This window comes from Pelecanus crispus, chromosome 2 (assembly GCF_030463565.1).
Source record: "Pelecanus crispus isolate bPelCri1 chromosome 2, bPelCri1.pri, whole genome shotgun sequence".
In the NCBI taxonomy this organism is placed as follows: Eukaryota; Metazoa; Chordata; class Aves; order Pelecaniformes; family Pelecanidae; genus Pelecanus; species Pelecanus crispus.
The window spans coordinates 91,308,465-91,327,708 of record NC_134644.1 but is presented as its reverse complement, the minus strand read 5'-3'; the positions used below and the strand labels follow the sequence as shown (position 1 = coordinate 91,327,708).

At 44.0% G+C, this 19,244-nt stretch overlaps 1 protein-coding gene across 3 annotated transcripts; it reads right to left on the bottom strand.

The window, feature by feature from the left end:
• Positions 1 to 8,054: 8,054 nt before the first annotated feature.
• Positions 8,055 to 17,509, bottom strand: ZNF622 (zinc finger protein 622). Of its 3 annotated transcripts, none has more exons than XM_075705089.1 (7): positions 17,451 to 17,509; positions 14,352 to 14,960; positions 12,241 to 12,495; positions 10,969 to 11,131; positions 10,044 to 10,156; positions 9,065 to 9,208; positions 8,055 to 8,453 (listed from the first exon to the last, which is right to left on the bottom strand). In XM_075705089.1, the coding sequence occupies exons 2-7, from the start codon at positions 14,956 to 14,958 to the stop codon at positions 8,326 to 8,328; spliced, it is 1,410 nt and encodes a 469-aa protein (XP_075561204.1). In that variant the 5' UTR covers positions 14,959 to 14,960; positions 17,451 to 17,509; the 3' UTR covers positions 8,055 to 8,325. The 3 variants fall into 3 exon arrangements, with proteins under 3 accessions (XP_075561204.1, XP_075561203.1, XP_075561205.1); XM_075705088.1 differs by lacking the exon at positions 17,451 to 17,509 and adding an exon at positions 16,554 to 16,798; XM_075705090.1 differs by lacking the exon at positions 17,451 to 17,509 and adding an exon at positions 15,539 to 15,552.
• Between the last annotated feature and the right edge of the window lie 1,735 nt (positions 17,510 to 19,244).

The window sequence follows — 19,244 nt, the reverse complement described above, 5'->3', positions numbered from 1 at the left end:
GCTGAGGCTTTTTGCAATATCATCACCTTGGCCAAGGAGGAAGACAGTCTTTTGAAACCTGCTGGATACTCGTTCATAAATTGATGCTGTTTTATTAATGAAGGAATTCCATTTAGTCTTCAATGGCTCCATAAAATAGTTAGTCGTAGCACAGTACAGAGAAAAAAAGCAAAAGCTCCGTGTACACGACAACTAAGAAATAAGAGAAGCAAAGACGTTAAGAAGGAACTAAATCAAGTAAATTACATCTACTTGAGAACCAGTCACCAATTCCATAGCTGGAAAATGCTGAAGAGGCTACAGTTCATATTTTTCTGAAGCATTTGGCTAGTTTATAGGAATAGTTCTCCTGCTTCTTCAATTGACTTTTAGAACATTAAGCAACTACTCTGTAAATATTATCCTCTAAAGATCCATTGGGATTCTTTTCTTGCAGGCTGCAAACCTTTACACATTCAGTAGGCAGGGGTCTTGGACTCCACAAAAATCTCCTCCCCTTATTTTTTCTTTTCCTCCAAACCCTTTTAAGCTGTGCTGCAGATTTCATTTTTTGCTCTGATAACCTTGAGAGGTGCTGTTAGGCAACTAAGGAATTAAAAGAGGGAAGATAAAGGTGTGTGTATTCCTGAGAATATTCTCAAGACATTCCCATTGAGATAGTAGCCAAGAGGAATGAATGCCTTGGTCATGCAGACCTCGGAGGTATCCCAGATGTAACTGGTACACAATAAAACACTGAGAAGCAAAGATTTATTAAAGGTGAAAGGTCTTAGCAAGAATGGAATGCTAATGAGGGAGGAAAGCCCATAAACTGCTCTAGTAATGTTGCTTTTAAACAAAAACACAGCGTGGGATCTGATAAAGTATATCAAGGCAACCGTTACCTTTTAATCTTATGATATTTTTTTGTGTGAAGGTTTGAAAGACCTACCGGGAAACTGAAAGAGCTACTGACCACGTGGGCAGTTGGGGCACAGTTAAGCTGGGTGCTCTTGACACGTGATTTAATGCATTTGTATGACCTTCAGTCCTAGGCATAGTGATTTCTTGCCACTGGACATCAAACAACCTAGCCAGTCAAAACGGGATTATTTCCTCACAATCAATGAGCCAGTAAAATATTATACAGAATAACAGAGGATTTATTTATTCTCTCTGCTTGAATGATTTGCTGGTAATAGCTGCAGCTGTCACAGATAGGCATATAAATGGGCTTGGAAGTTCAAGAGCCTGCATGCTGGAATGCCTCGCTTAAGCGAGCGTGCGAGAATGTGAGCTGTGATCTGCTCCTGCTGACACAAACTGCAGGAAGAAAAACATGTAAGAAGTTATTTTGCTATAGATTTCCTTTGGTTGTTTGCTAGAGTTATCAAGGGGCTTCTTTGACTTTACTTGGAGTGCAATCTCCTAACAGGGCTGGTGTCAAGGAACAAAGCATGGATTTGGGGCTACTTTACTCAGCTCTGGCAGCTACTAGCCAGCTAGAGATGCCCTAGAAACAAGGTGATACGAACAGCAGCAAAAAAAAAGTGCACAGTGGAAGGGTATCTAACCATCAGTAAGAACAGGTGGATTTCCAAACTATTCAATGCTTGGTGACCTCCTAAGTCCAGGTGATCTTGCCGTTGAGACATGATAAATGTTTGAGGTGGGCTGACTGCAGTTTCTGGCACTAGTTTCCTGTATACATGACCCTGAGTAACTTAGGTGTGCACGTACAGCTTTGGATGTAATCCCGCCCGAAGTACCTCAGCTATTCTTAATGGCTGTACTGGGATCGCTTATTGGAGCTATGCCACCGTACAGAAAAAAATGGATGATTCATGGGGCCAAAAGACAGAGTCATTTAAAATAAAACTTCAAAGGCATCTGGCCGATTTCTATGTTTAACTGCCTAGTAACAAAGAATTTGAACAGCCAGTCTATTAATTAAGAAGTAGGAACCCTCCTGCAAGCACTTAAAACACTCAAATCAGTTCTGGTCAGTTATCTGAGAAGCACCTGCTCTCAGGAGAGGACTCTCTACTTCAGGTTACAACTGAAGAGAGGTGCCCAGACCCTGAGGCAAGGTGAGATGTTGCATTAGATCCTTTTGATTAGTTCTTGGTAGCTCCTTGCTAGAGAATTGTGTGGCCGCAGCTGAGCCACCTAATCCTCTCTGTCTGCTCTGTAAATGGCTACAGGACTAAGCCATGATTGTGCTGCTCCTCCCCTCTCCTATAAAGTGCTGTTTTCCTGTCAGGAACTGTTGCAGGAAGAACCACAGTGACTTAGACATCAGAAGTGTCAAGGACAAACTTAAGCGTAACATTCTCTCTCATGAAGCTACGGCAGGCACGGCTGAGCTAAGCAGACGAGGAAACAAACAAAAACAGATCGTACAATGAACGACGGGGCTTCTACTGACACCTGTCAGCCAACCTCTAAAGCATTTGAGGATGACAGACAGAGCTCTTCCCCTTGCAGATCACTTTGCCCTTCTCTGGGGGACAAGCTTTCCTCTGGCAGGAAAGCAGATGCAGCTGGCAAGTGTCCTACACTAAAGATGAAGAAAGACGATGCCATTTACCAGGCACTTGGATGTGGGACCAACTTACCATACACCATTTGAATAAAAATAACAGTCCAGGTTTATCCTTGGTCTATGGCCAGTTTAAGGTAATTTCAGTCGGTATTGCTTAACACTTAGTGGAAAAAAACCTTGAAACAATTCTTCATCTGCTGCGTTTTGAAAGCATGCACTTCATCAGTATAGTTTAGCTAAAATACGGTGACTTGAATGGCAGGATTTATTGAAATACCCTGATTGCAGGGAATTAAGCTAGGTATGACTGTACCTATGAAAGATGTTAGAAAATATCTGCACTTTGGAACACTTCAGCGAATATTTTATCAAGATTTTCAGTGCATATAACGTAAGCAAACACATGGTTGCCCTACCTGTTAAGGTGTTAGTGGTGGTTAGTGTAGCAGAATTGTGCGAGACCAAAGATAGATCTTGCCCAGGAAAGCCAGATTGCTTTCATGCCTGTAAAGAGTGGAAATTTAAGGGCGGAAAGCTACCCAAGCCAGGAAAAAAAAAAGAAGTCCACATTTCTATAGATGACTTTATAAACCTTGCCAAATCATTAACAGGTGTTGGCAGGGATAGGAAATGTGAAATTGTTTTTGCATGGTGGGATTTGGTTGAGGTGGAGCGGCGTAAGGCAAATTTGCTTTCAGGTTTACAAGCATGCCCTCTTTTCTAGCTTAAAAGAACCACAAGTAACAGAGGAAACTGAGGCAAGGACACACGCTCGGGCCTCAGCTGGTATTTGGGGCTGCAACTGCGTGTGTTGCAGAGCCTGACATGAGCGTGCTGCAGAGGCTGAAATCCCCTCCAGAGCACTGCAGACGATGTGCCACAGGCTGTATGCTCAGAAAGACTCCTTTTTCCTTCCCAGCTTGCTGGAAAATGTCCCCAGAGCTGAGTGCTAGCCTATCCTGCAGCACTGTTCTTATGCATCTGAGGTGCTTGGTTTACCCATTTGCTGTAGAAATGTAACTTCTGTTGGTCTGGGTGACTACTGACTGAGCCACTTAGTTTTGTAAACTACCTGGATCTTCCAGGCATGCTTTAATTATTAAAATAAAATTGAGCTGGAAGAATAAAGGAATATGTGTTCCAAGGAGAAATGTATCTTGCTACAAATTTCATTTTGTAAAACATTAGGTTATTCTTTGTGGTCTCTAGAGCTCCTAAGAAATGTAAAGATTTTCTTTTTTTCCTTCTTTAACCAATAGCATTGGCTGCTGCTAATTCTGTTATTCAGGTTATTGATTGTCAGTAATTCCTACCCAGACCTGTTTCCTAAGATTCCTTCAAGAAAGGAATGTTAAGATATGAGGTCATCTTATAATGTGAATACACACTTCTTCTGAGTCCTGGTACACATTCGCTTTTGCCTATTAACACATGACGCAGGAGGAGCAAACCTCTTACTTCCATACCCAAGGTTACGTAATTTACCACTGTAAATTCTTGGCAAAGATAAAAAAGTTGAAAAAATAAATCCAGCAAAGTGGGAAGTAAATATGACTCCAACACAAGTGTAATGAGTGACAGAAAATGCACCGTAATGTTACGCAAACCTTTTTCTTGCATCAGAGAACTGCACAAAGACATTACTGTTTGTTTGGTAATGTCATTATTTAAAATCCTGTTTAATGATCTGTTTTTGCTTTTGGGAAGAGTCACATAACTTTACACTGGGAAGCACTGACTGCTTTTAGAGGAGAGTGATTCTGACTCCCCTCCTGGCTCAGCTAGCATTTATTACTCTGCTTTTAGTCTGGTACCCGAGACACGTGCAGAAATCCTTCACATAAAACTGGCTACAGGTCTCCTGTTACTGCTTCTGTTGCTCCTGAAGTCCCTGGCTGCTGCATCTCACGCAGGACAGTTTGGGACGCAGTGGGAGAAACAACAGAAATTTCCTCTGGGTCAGATTCCTGAAAAGAGATGGTTTGGCTTGCTCTGACACATGAAGTGCCATCAGCTGGTCACCTTAACTATCCAGGCTCTGCCAGCTGCTGAGGAGTCAGGATTTGGTGACAGTCTGCTATTTTCCAGCTGCAGTATGGTAGGTAGTCAGTTGGGCTAAAGCAATTAACCACTAAGATTCAAAGCTTTTAAGATATATTCTTAATTTTCAGTCAGATGTGCCCTAAAGCTTCTCTCTAACCTCTCACCTATTACAGGTCATAATAGTATAAACCCACCCGGGTCTCTGAAGTGCAGTTTTCCCCCAGCAGCTTTATGCAGATAGTGTGGAGGAAAATGACCAAACCCCTGAGCAGACGAAGCGCATTAGCACAGGATGCCTCAGTTTTAATAGATCAAAAATAACTCTTACAAGTTGTAGCAAAGAATCTCAATCCGATGCCCCTCAAGCATCAGATGTTAGCTGGGCAATGGTCCAACTCCTTTACCTTTCAGGCCCTCTACCTTGTGGAAACCCATTAGGGATCAATAACGCACTCTTAAAGGGAGCGCTCACTTTAAATAGATCTTTACTTGTTGGCTTGCAGCTCCAGCGTAATAAGCTGTTAGGAGGTTTTACGTATCAGACTCTCCTGTGTCTCTGCCACTCTACATCCCATACGCTTCTCTCTCTTTCCTAGCCTCTCCCTTCCAGATAATGGGTACATGTTTTTCCCTCTCATACCACTTGGGTTGCCTTTAGGTAACTTAAGTGTACAAAACAAAAGAACTACTTCCAAAAGGAGACGGCAGATGTACTCTATCAGCTTTGCCAGTTCTTTCGTTCTGCTGATTCATTCTGCGATGCCTGACGCAGCATCGGGACCACTTCAACATTCAGCTCTTACTGGATGGACAGGCAGGCAGACCCCCAACCTTGCCCCAAACGGGATACCTTTTCTACGCTTCTCCCCAGCCTTTCCTGCTATGGATGCACCAGCTTGAGAAGGGACCATCTCCTCCTCTGGGAACAGCAAACCCACTGAATTACAATCATACCGGGAAATTCTTGCCCCAGAGAACCCACTATATCCAGAGACAGTCTCAATTCTACTTGGTTGCTGCGAGACTTTACTTTCTTCTCATTCTGATCGTAAGAGCCAGAAAACGCAAGGTCAGAGCAGGGGAGCACAAATGCAAGGCTCGGGCATAGCTGGAAACATAGCTCCTTGATGGGAACCGTCATCATTTGGAATTCCTTTAGGAAACAAAAAACTGCCCTAGCTATCCTTTCTACAATCTTTATGATTTAGGCTAGGGAGGTAAAAGACTAAACCGTAACACTGTGAAGCATGTTTAATGAAAATACTCTCGGATCCTTTGACATAGCTGGAGTTACCTACGAGCTGTGCAGACTGCAGCACTTGCTGAATACTGCAGACAAATCTGCATACTTGTTCTGGCTACCCTTTGCTAGCAATGCTCTCCCTGGACCTACATAAAGATATTAATAGCAAGTCATCTCACAGAAGTCTAGTGCTAATCTTAACTCACAGTAGTGGCGAGCTTTGCCTTCTCACCCTACCGGTATTCCGCATGAATGTACTCTTACTAGACTTTATTTATTTTCATAGTAAACACAACTCTGCGAAAAGCTTTCCTATGCCCTCTACTGGCTTTCCAAGGCACCCATTTTCAGCTTAAGAGTTAAAGTTCTTCTTTTAAAAATACCAGCAGGTTTCCATACCTCTCCTCCATTTTCTTCCAACTAAACTGCAGTAAGACATGTAGGAGAGAATCATAGGTGCATACTATACAAATTACTTCCTTTGGCTTCCCTGTGACTTGCCAAATGACTACCGGTTTTCAGTTTTGCTTACCTGCATTTCTTTCTCAACTAGACTGTTCCGGAAATTCAGGGAATCCCCATCTTTTCATAAGCAGCAGGCTTTCTTGAGCACATCTGTACAGGCAGCAGGAGTTTCCTCTGGTTGCCCTTTCATGTTGAGGAGAGCAGCAAACTGCATGCACCTTCAGCCTGAACCTTATGCACCCAGAGTCATTTGTCACTGGACCAATTATCTCCCTGTATTTCTGCCTTCGCTGCCAACACTCCTTTTAACACCTACCTCTAAGACTTCAGCAACTGCACTAGGTTATGCCCAAGACTCTTCCAGGATGATTGTCCTGTCCTTAATGTAAGTTCTGGATATTCCATGAGTGTCTTCCAAAAGCTCCAGACTGAATACTGCCTTGATGCTCACTGCTGACATACGCTGGTATTCAAAGCCAGTTCAGCAGGCTCCAAGTTAAGGTTCTGGTTAAGAAGTTTAACCCTTCCATGTCTACCTTTTGTGGCATTTCATTTTGCTCTAGGTGTAAAGACAATCTAACTTGTCCATAAACATAAGACCCTTTGATAGTAATCTCTAACTTCAAAGAAAAAGATATGAGCAGTTCCCAAGGGCCAGATGTTGAGGCTTGACAAATACAAGTAGGATATTCCCTCAGTGCTAGAAATCCATACCATAATTGCAAGTTGGGCCAGGTTATGAGTGTAACAAAGGATATAATGTCTTAAGATTCACGTAGCTTGAGTCACATCGCTGAGACTAGATCTCTTACTTCTAACTTTGAGAGTAAAGCCCAATAACTCAGAGCAAACCCTCCAGAATAAATTCAAATGTGAGCTAGATGCAGCTATGGATACACAATGGCAGTAACTCTGCCTTGCCAGGAAAAAAGGTACTCATTTATCAACCCAACTTTAGTTTAAGATTTTGGATGTGAACACAGCCTTCTTTAAAACTCTGCTTCAGTCTCCCCTTCCCTCAAATCTGTACCTTTTAATGTATTAGTCACTTGACTTAGTAAATGCTACGTCAAATCTACAGCCTGCACTACTGATCAAGTTCTGTCTTCTCAGTAAAAGCAGGAATAGCAAAAAACTTCCAAGGCAGCAGGACTTACTCAGAAAAGAAAAAAAACAAAAAAGCAAAACACCACAGACAAAACAAAAAATACATACCATGCACCTCCACTGTGAAATGATCGCTTTCCTAAGAGTCCCATAAATATACCACTCTCTCAGAAGTGCTGATATACCAACAGTACTACTTTTTCCAAACTTACTTCTTAGGGAGACTTTAGTGGATTATTTTAAGAGGTCAAAATACAGTGTTAGTTGACAAAGTCTCCCCCTACCATTCCCAGTGACATTACGCACACACCATTCATAGGAGAGGAAGAATACTTACATTAAACTCATGCCAATGAAAGCCACTACAAGGGAATCCAGAGTAATCCTAAAATGCAGAAACGCAACTTGACTGTAACCAGCTGCAGCTGCCTTCACGATGAATGGACAGGCAAACAAAAAGCAATCTTCCTGTGGCATTCACCTCAATAGAAGTCCAAACAGCCAACTAACTTGTGTCTGGCACCACAGGTGAAAACCTTCAATACACTCCATCTCAGGCTCTTAGATCTAGGATCTTCTCTTGGCCTGAACCATTTTGCAGAATTGGAAATTGAAGATATTCAGACAAATGACAATGTCAACTGCCCCACAAATGGGGCAGTTGCACAAAGATGGGCAACAAGACTATGCACACATTGTTATTCATAGCCATGACTACTTTGCCACAAATTCCACTTAAGATATTTTATTTTTTAAGTTAGGCCAACCATCATTTCACTGGAAGAGACAAGCTCCCTGCTCTTCTTCTCATAAAGAAGGCAGCACACCAGCATACACATCCCCATTTGGTGGGTACCAAGTCCATTGTAATAAGAGAATCCTCGACCCAGAAACCATTAAATCCCCCTTCCCAAAACCAGTTGCATGCAGCTCTCTTGGGAATTCAGAATCTGACTTGCGCCCGGAAATGCATCTGCTTTGTAGCATTGTTACTCATTCCTGTCTTGAGCATCCACTTTGACTTCATCCTCTGCAGGTACTGCATATCACGCTGCTGAGCAAAGACTGCCCCTTCAGGGAGAGAGGAGGAAGAGAAAGAGGGATAAATCTCTGTAAGCTTATTTACTACGTAGATGCAAACCAGCTAATCTGTCCATTTACATCAGCAGTTAGCTATGTTTTCCTTCCCATACCAGCACACTTCTTCTCACTTCTCCCTTGGGAAAGGCCAGTTCCCTCTATGAATACCCATGACCGTGATGAAGGGAAAAGGTTGTTTTGCATTCCAATGTGCGATTCTTTTATTTCAAAAGTGGATATAGATCCCATCGCTGCTCCCCAACTGGAAAAGTATTCTAACTGTCAAAGAATGGTTTATGTTACATTCTTAGATAGCAAGAGTAGGGGTTTTGACAGGCAGAAACCGACAAATCTTAGGAATTCACCAAATACCACAAACACACATGCTAATGAACTGAAGGGCTTGCACAGAAGCTGCAATGGATTTTAGACACAAACAACTTCCTGTAACTTATTCTGCTTGCATGTCAGGAATGAAAGGGAACTGAGTGGAAGACAAACTACTGCATAAAACCCCACAAATGTGAAACAAGCCCATTCAGTTGTAGAGTGATGACATCCTAGAACCTCCTCCTCTGCAAAAACCTCACGTTGTCACTTACCTGTCTGACTTGTCCAGCCCAAAGCTCTGTACTGCTGTAACACCCGACCCACCGCTTTCTTATTTTTCGCAACAGCCACCGTTCTTGACAGACCAAACCGTTGCTTGTAGTATCTCATTAAAGAACGATGACCCACTCTTGCACCTGTTCAGAGGAGGGGACATCTTATTATGCATAATGAAGCAGCTTCTGAAATGCAGTATTCAAGCATATTGTGAAAACTGTGGAAAACCCTATGCTGAGAAATGCTTTTAAAAGGCCCAGAACCTTAAAAACTTTAGGACTACTAGGAACTCAATGTAATTACTGTAAGAGCTGCTATACTGCACTCTTACCTTAAAAAAACCCCAAAACAAACCAGAGAGTGCTGTTGTTCAAGAGTGCCTTAGCTCAGATAACAAATATGCAGTTATCAGAAACAAAAATTTTAAATAGGGAAATGAGTAGAAAAGCAATGCTGTTTCAAGTAACCAGGGAAGAAACTTGCTGACACTCAGGAAATCTTCTGTAACTGCACAGTTGGCAGCACTTTTCAGAATGAAGGGGCTGAGATCCCCTCATACAAAAACCACCATAACAACAAAAAAAGCAAGCAAGAGTGACAAATGCTATACAAGGCAAGAGTAAGGTTGTCTAAATAAATTAATTTTACTGAACTAGTTTACTAAATTAGTTACCAGGTGCCTCTCAGCAAAAAAACCTACACTAGATAACCTAAGTTATAGCCTCTCCAAGTTGCACTAAAACAAGATATGGAAGCTCCTGGAGTACACCATGAGAGTCACACGTTAATAAAGAGGTAAAGTGGGCAAAGGAACCCCCCTGAAAGGTGAGGACAAAACCCCAAAGATACTTCGATGCAAAATTACTTTCTCCCTTGCCAAAGAAAACACTTACAATAATGACCTATACTGCAGGTAATGGCTGCAGCTATGAGAAATGCAGACAAAGTACGCCATAACACAAATCCTATGCCTACCTGAAGGAAGGATCAGCTCCATGGTGTCATCATCATAATCCAACTCTCTCTCTGCTGGGCGCTCTCCAGGCACCTCCACATCTTCCCCATCCTTGTGATCAGGGTAACTGCTCCTGTGGAAGAGTAGCAGTACACGGTTTATACACGGTGAGCAGCCACAGCTATCCAGACCCATTACAGAGAAGAACTGCCATGCACAGCTACAGCAAGCCACAAACGCTGTCACGTTTCACCTGCCTTGGTTTCACAGTTCTTCCCAGTAGCACCCTGCCCTGAACAGAGGTGAAGACAGGGACCACCCTTGCTCCACCGGTTCTGTAACGCAGCACAGTTCTGCTGCTGCACACTTAACAGCAACTTATAGTGAAAAGCCACCACTGTGCTGCCCACCAGCTCTGCGCAGTTACTGAACAAGCACTCCAAGAAGCTCCACTAAATCCACCTGTCACCATAACAGGAGGTATTTCCGACCAAAATGAACACAGCTTAGGATAAGTTACAGGAAGTTCAATGAGAGGCCTCTAAATCACAGCAGTCCTGCTTAACTCCAGCTACTTAAGGGAAAAAAAAAAAGAAATCCACAGTAGGTATTAAGCCCACAATCTGCCTAAAAGGTAATGGAAAAGACAGTTACGCCCTTTTATGGTCTTTGCCAGTGCACTGAAATCTAAACTCAGTAACAGCAAACATACAAAACAGAATTAAAAATGTATTTTCATATAGACTGGTATTTGTGGTCACACAACACACAACCAATTGTGTTGTTACACTTACCTAGAAAACCGGTGAACCAGCTATGCAAAATAAGTATCAGAACCAGAAACAAGACTAGATTTTTAAGAATGAATAATAGTTTCAGATGTAATATTCAACTGTCCTTTTGTCTGTCCCCATCTGTGCTCCACTCAAAGAAAAGCGTCCTCACCTAAAATCATAGAAGTCTGCAAATTCCAGGGCAGCATCTCCATCTGTGAAGAGTTTGCAGTGGCTTTTATCATTCATGTGAGCCTGTACTGCTTCAGTAGAGTAGAAGGATTTCCCTTTTTCATTGCACCAGATGCAGATTTTCCCAATGCCAACTTTCTCTCCTGCAGAAAACATTGACACTTCTATTGGTCTGAATAGGGCCTCCCTAGTCAATAATTAACATTTCTGTGATGTAGCCTTTCCAGCTTGCAGGCAGAGAGACCAAGGAAGAGCTTTGAGCCCTTCAGAAAACAGAAAAAGAAAAGAAAACAGAAAAGCCCTGCTGTCCCCATGCCTTGACAATATGGCTCCATCAGGGACAAGTCTGTGCATTTAAAGATTTCATATAGAATCACAGAATCGTTTAGGTTGGAAAAGACCTTTAAGATCATCCAGTCCAACCATTAACCTACACTACCAAGTCCACCACTAAACCAATTAAGGGCAGAGTAATAATTAATTTCATATTTCCTGGCTTGGTGGCTGGATTATTTTTTAATGAAAGGAAAAACTAGGAATCATTAATGTTGGAAAGGATCTCTAAGATCATCAGTCCAACCATCAACCCAACACCACCATGCCCACTAAACCATGTCCCAGAATGCCACGTCTACCCGTTTTCTGAATGCCTCCAGGGATGGTGGCTCCACCACCTCTCTAGGCAGCCTGTTCCAATGCTTGACCACTATTTCTGTGAAGAAATGTTTCCTAATATCCCAATCTATGAGAAGGTATGGATCATTATGTATTCTCAATAACAATTTCATACTTCCAATATAGTTTTCTATCTGATAGTCCAAAATTATTTTATTCTCATCATTACTTGTAGACTTCAAGGAATATACATTTTTTTTCCTAGCTTTTAGCTCTCTCCCAAGTATTGTAAAACGATGAGGCAAATACTTGTGACTCATTAGGATCACGCAGTTCATATGCACACTTTAGCAAGAGAGTTTTGTCCTGAATTTCATGTTAGCTGAACAACTTTCTCAACATTAGAAAACTACGTGAGACCTCAGGGTACATGACCACATGTTTGCTCAGTGGGGTTTCGCTCACTCTCCCCAGAAAGCCTGTGGTGCTGTTCATGATCAAAATATTGAACTAGACAGCACTCAGATTTTACACAAAAAAAACCCCAAAACATTTAAAGGCATATCCAACTGAAAATAAGCAGTAACAGTATATAATTATCCTGAGGAAAAAAGTCAGAGAACATTTACAAGCATACCCAGGTACTTGATTAGTCCTCTGAGATCCACAAGGTACTCTATGTCTGGAATGAAGAAACTGTGAGCTTTTGTCATATGTGCCACATTTTTTGTGAGAGATCTTGAATGGTGGGGACAGAACAAGCAGTCCGTGACCGGTATGGCCCCAACAGCAGGAATGCTTTCAGCATTTGCCTGCTCCTCCCCTTCTTCTCCCTCACTTCCCATCTCTTCTTCAGAGCCGATGTCTTCATCAGAATCCATATCTTCCCAGTCTTTTAAAGGAAATTCAAAAAAATATTTATTTACATGATTACTTCTCCCAAGCAAAACAAGTCCCAATTAAGTTAGAAAAAGTTATCACAGAAACTATTGCATTTTCTATTCTTACAGCTAAGTGCCCCACAGTCACTTCCAGGTGCGAGAATATATCATTGCCAGTAAAAGACATTTCTTTGTAAGATGCACAGCAACGCTCAAGTCTGCTCATAAAAAAGTTGGCAGATCTGGTATTTTTTCCCCTCCATCTTCTCAACTATTAACACTTCATTGCTGTTTTGAAGCCTTAAACTTAATTCAGCACAGCGCAAGAACACACGCATGGCTCATTAAAAACAATACAACTCTGTCAGAATCATGACAATATTAATTTCCAGCAGTGACGCAGCAGTGAGGGAAAACACACTCCTGTCCACACATACATCTTTCACAACAGAGAAGAACAAAGCCAGCTGTCACATATATGCTATGTTACATTATGTGTTAGTGTACACCGAGATACACTAACAATTTTACACATTTGCAAGATTACTGCAGAGTTCTTTAATTAATAGACGAACCAGCAATCTGATTATACTCCTAGGGGGGTCTAGAAAACTTTTTTAAGGGGTTCAGATCTGGGGCAGTGAGTATTTCTCAGCACTCTGTTCCTACTTGTCCCCTTCCAACTGCCATGTGCACAGGGAACATGGTGCTCCCCAGTGTTGTAGGCTGCTAATTAGAGATCTTTGCTATAGGATACAGTTTAGTAATTTTAAAAGCCTGACACTGAATTAACAGGACTTACAGGAAACGTTCCTGGACAAACACTTAAAAGGAAAATTAACATTCAGAAGCCTACTGAGATTTTAGCATTACAATTTATGACTAACCCATTAATAAAAAACAGGTGCAAGTTGGCTCCTTTTTTAGATGCTAAGATGCATGTTCAGAGGTTTGTTTCTTCTTCTGTAGAACAGATTCCCTGAATTCCAACTGAAATTTCACCAGCATAAAACTGCTGTAACAGATGTAGTAACATGACACAATGGTTTCAGTAATGAAGCTGGCACAGTATGGTCCCACTTCATTCATACCTGTCCCCTTGCTGCAGTTTAATCACCCCACTCAACCGCTCCAATAGATGCGCTGGGAGCTGCACTGTAACTACAGCACCAAAAGCATCCAGGTTAAAAATAACACTTTTCAGTGAATTCTGAAGCTCTGATCTTTTCAGTTGTCCACTTTCCAGGCTGACCTCCAACAAAGAGCCGTATCCACACAAGTGGTGAGAGTGATGCAATAGGAACAGGCAGTTGGGGTGGCAACTCTTAAACCAATTTTAATATAGATGCCAACATGCTGAGAAGCTATGACACACAGTGTCAGGCTAAGGAGCAAACTTTCTCCTCCAGTCTTGATGGGCAGAGAAAAACAAAACCAACCCCACTCCCAACTCCCTTCAACAGATCAGTGAAGTGACTGATGGGACAACAGCAAATGATCATGATTGGATTTTTGTTCATCTGTTTTTCAGAAGTAGTTTTAGGGTAACCTTTTGTTAGCCTTCCTTAAAGGAAACTTCCCCTGGAATTTTATGTGGGAAATAGTGCCCACATTAGTAATTGTTTACATTCAACCTTCACACGCATTAGAATCTTGCGCAGCTGGCAGTTCAGACACTAACACATAGTCCCTGACTGCAAGCATGGGCCAACCTTAACTCCTTCATTAAGCTGAAAATTTACAACAGGAAGACCTTTTGTGATGGAAATGCTGTATGACTACAGAAATAGGAGGCAGCTTTTACACAAAACCAACAACTACATAGCTTACCCCAAGCTATCTCTTGTCAGTATGTTTATTGCCTTACCTTCTTCCATATCCTCTTCTTCCTCTGCTTGCTGTTTGGCCAGCTTCTTTGCTTGCTGTTCAAACCACTGTAGCCGTGGAGGTTTTTCTGATCGTTCTCTACTCTGTGATAAGCTGGCGCTTCCTGTAGAAACTGGAGAGCTGCTTGCATTACTAGGAGGTAAAGGCGTCTTCTTCGGAGACGAAGACGGCTGAGCTCTGATGGCTTGCTGAATAGCTGTGTTCATCTCATCTTTGTTTACACTCTCTGGGGCCAGCCCCTTTTCCAGGTTCTTTTCATTTAATATTTTCACCTTCTTGCTGACAGCTTGAACAGCTTTCTTCTCCAATTCCAGGTGCTTCTTGGACTTCAAGTGATTCTCATAGGCATTGAAGGTGGAGAATCTCTTGCTGCAAACTGTGCAGTAAGTGGCAGTGATTTTGTTCTGCTCTTCTGCTACCGCTCTCTGGGCTAGGACTCTCTCTTGGAAATTCTCAGCAGTGACAGGAGGCATGTCAGCAACCTTACGCTTCAGGTTGTATCTATGCCAGTCAGTTTTGTAATGGGCGCGCTGAATGTCAGCATCCTTGAAAGCCACACGGCAAGTGATACAAGTGTAGGTTGCCATTACTAGAAAGTGAGGGGGGGGGGGGAAAATCATACTAATAAGGATAAGTAACAGCCACAAAAAACCCCAAACACAACATCCTGACAGCACTTGTGTAAGGCGGCATAAGAGATACAGTTCTCGTACAGAATTAAGTTTATTAAACACGGGCATTAGCAAACAGCATGTTATGTGCTAGAAGGAGCAAAAAAAAATACAAGACTGATACAGTTATCAGAGATTACTTGTACTACAGCAGCACCAGAGTGTCCCAGCTCTCAACCCAGCACCCACTGCGCTCGTCAGGGCTCGGACACAGAACGAGAGGGTTCCCAGCCCTACAAGGAGTGCTTCAAAAGCTCTGCACTTCTTTAATGAAGACCAGAAACTAGAGGTTCTTATCAAGCTCATGTTCTGCCAACTGTAGGTTTTTGAGGAGACTAACAATTGCTCCAAAGTAAGGGTAAAAAGGGAAAAATCTACTTTCACACCGATTTACAATCTTCCACAGCCTTATCAAACAGAAAAAAGTCAACGCATTTTAAAATAAAAACCTCTCAGCTATTTCAGAGCAGTGCATGTATGGTTGACAACACCTCACCCCGCAGAACTGTTAATCTGGAGATGCAGTCACTTGTGCCTCGATCTAGCGCTGGAAACCGCTGCTACCTCTGGTCTTCCTCCACTTCCCACCACCCGGCTGAGCTGTGTTACTGGGGATGTCACAGGACAAATGTGTGACCTGTACAGTGACCTGTAACTGATGCTGTCCTTTCCAAAGCCACACATTTTCTTCCTTTTCAGTGCTGAATGAAACTTAACTTCTTTAAGCAAATTTGATGGAATCTCTTGAACACCCCAAAAGCAAAGAGAAAAAAGTATGTTCTAACTGGAGGTCACTAAAGCCACCCCCATCTTTTAACCCGTTTATAAAAACTTTGGTTTAATCTGGGAAAAAAGGAACAATATGTCAACAGGAAGGGGCCTGAAAGCAGGCAGAGCAGCAGCAGCCTCTCCCAGAAGCTACCAACAGAGAGGACCAGCAGTGAAAAACACAAATGCCCAAGGGAGTTGGAAGGTACTTTCTGAAACGCTGGTTCCCTGGAAGAACCGGACTCCTAATTTACTGCTTGCTCTGTCCATACTCCTACAGTGACAGAAAATACGCTAACAGAAAATAAAGGCCATGCTACTTTATTTGAAATACTGTAAACATCCACTCAGTGTAACAGAAGCTTTTTGTTTCAGAGGAAAATGTATTCTCTGCCTGTTGAGAAATCCTGACTGCTCTCTGAAGCGCTTCCCTCCCACCTACAGAGCTCCCTATCCCTATCCTAGCCCAAGCAGGAATTTTACTGCCACAAACCAACAGATGCAGCATCACATTTGCTGTTAATCACAAACTCCTTGCAGAAACCACATGCACAGAATGGTTTGATCTGGTCTGTTACAGGTAGGCAGTAGCTACACATTAGATTACCCCAGGAAATTAAAAAACCCACAAAAAGAGATCAGAACAAGAGGTGTGTAACTGAATCTAGAACCATTAACATTCATATGTGACTAAGTGAAGAAGTAACGTCTACAATGCAAGCTGCATAAAGCAGGAAAAGCACCTGCAGAATCCCGTGTAGTTACACCAGTGCTTCCCATTACCCCCGTGCACCTTCCCCCACCACTTCAACATGGAAAACCAAAGCACCGAATCTTCCCCCGCGCGGGATCAGGAAAACAAAACCTGAGGCACTCCGAAGCCTTCACCCCAAGGCACAGCCAAGTCCTCCAAGACAAATCTCATTCTCCCTGTAGGGTCCCTACAACACCCAATTTTAGCTTCTTTTATTTGAATTTAAATTGAGCCGGTGTCATAAGACTGATGCAGGCAGAAAGGTCTAACTGATGGGCAGATGTTTATTATCATAGAACCGTTTAGGTTGGAAAAGCCCTTTAAGATCATCCAGTCCAACCATTAACCTACACTACCAAGTCCACACTAAACCAATCAAGGGGAGACTAGACTAAACCATGTCCCCAAGTGCCACATCTACCCGTTTTTTGAACACTTCCAGGGATGGTGACTCCACCACCCCTCTGGGCAGCCTGTTCCAATGCTTGACCACCCTTTCCATGAAGAAATTTTTCCTAATTTCCAACCTAAACCTCCCCTGGCGCAGCTTCAGCCCATCGGCCACCAGAAGTGACAGGGCAACTTAAAGCTGGGAAATAATGATATAAAACAAAACAAAACACGGGGGGGGGGGGGGAACGGGAACGACGACGACGGGACGGGACGGGGCCGCAGGCGGCAGCCGCCAGCCTGCAGGCCGCCGCTAGACGTGACGCAGGCAGGGCTCGCGGGGAGCGCAGCCGGCACCAGCAGGCCGCGCGGCCCACCCGCCGCGGCTCGGGGCCGGGCCGGGCCGGGCCTGGCCTCGCCTCGCCCTCCCCACTACCCGCCGACGCCGACGCCGACGGCCCCGGCCCCGGCCCCGGCCCCACCACGGGAAACGCACCTGTCACCCGCACGCCGGGAGTGGGAAGCAGGAAGACGCGACGCCGCGCCAGGCAGGAAGGGCGAGGCCGCCCACTTCCGGCAATGAAGGCCCGCCCCTCCCGGCAGCACCGCCGCTGCTGCCCCCTGCCGGCGCGGAGGTCCCGCGGCGCTCCCCGGCCTGCCCGCCGGCGAGGCGGCCTGAGGGAGGCGGGGGCGGCGGCGGCGGCGGGGCCGGGCCGGGCCGGGCCGGACCGGGCCAGAGCGGGGTTCCCTCGCCCGCCGCCAGCCTCGGTCCGCCTGGGAGCCGCCCCTCCTCCAGAGCGGGCTGGCCCGGTTCTGCTCCGGGGAAGCAGCCGGGCGTTGTCAAGCCTGAGGCCGGCAGCCTGGGTCAGCAGCCTGGGCTGTGGGCGCCAGCGGGAACCAAGCAGGGAGCGGCAGAAACTGCGCTACAGGGCTTTTCTTTGGTGCCGTGGAGTGTTTTTTCCTATTTAGGGAACAAATGTACCATTAGATGTGATGAAAGATTAACACGTATTTATTAAATGGTTTTACAAACAATCAATATAATAATTCCATGTTTACAAAATAGTAATCAGGCTAGGTAAAGTGCTGCAAAATATTTTAATTAAAGACATTTTGTAATTTTCCAGTTTCTGGTTACCCGGATAGGTGGTGGTTACAGACTGTCACGCTGCTCGCGTGCTGAGAACAGACATGGAGACTAGAGGGAATTTGTTCAGAAAGCGTGAAACAGTCTGGAAAAAGTGCAAAATGAACAAAAAACCAAGTAAAACGAGTATTCCTTCAGATCCTATTACTTTGGGTTAAAATTATTTCCCCTCCGCTGGGTAGAATAATTTTTTTTCACAAACAAAATGGAGAATGGTAAATAGAAGCATAGTACATACTCGTGGAAAAGCCGTGTGTGCTGAATATGGGTGCTTTTACGCTGGATTTGACGCAGCTACAACCACTGACTAAACGGCAGCCACTCCACCTGCCACTCGGAGGTACTAACGCGAGGGGAAATCTTCCGAGTACAAAGAGCTGAAGCGCATCCCACAGATCCTGTCCTAACACACGTCGTCTTCCTCCAGACGGGATGCGTGAAGAAGCCACTGCAAGGTGAGGGAGGGTGAGCACTTTAACCATGCTACTGCAAAAATACAGGGCATCCTCAGTTTACTACCAGGTAAGAGCACCCCAAATAAGGCAGGCGGAAAATGGATCCCACGGCAAGATCATACCCTGTGCTACCCTGTGGGCACTTGCTCACACGTCCGTACTCTTATCTAGGCCCTCTAACGCTGACTGTACTGCCCTTTACGCTGGAAATGGCACACAAGCAGGCTTTCCACGGAACAAATGTATGTTTCAAAGCTACGTGCTACTTCATACTCGCTTGCCGTTCCTCCCACCCCTGTATTCAGTTCTGGAAGATGGGAAGGTGACGACCAGAGCTCGGTAGGAAAGACGCTGTGGACCATTGTGATGGGAATTTTGAAGTAACTGCTCTTTTGTGGCTGCTGCTAGAATACAACAAAATGAAGGTTTCTCGAGGGATTTCCAACTGAAGGCAGTGTGGAAGGGATCTCACAAAGGAGAGAAACATTTTCTTTGTGTTCCGCTGTCAGACTGCTGGCAGTGGAATGTATTGTGTCCGAGCAAAGTGTTTTCTTACGTGCAGTTGTTTGGGAGGGGAGAGGTCATTTCCTGTGGAAAACTAAGCATCTTTCCACTACCTGAGGAGGAATATTAAATGTAACAGAATTACCTCCTTCCCATTACACAGTATTTGTGGGCTTGAATGTAA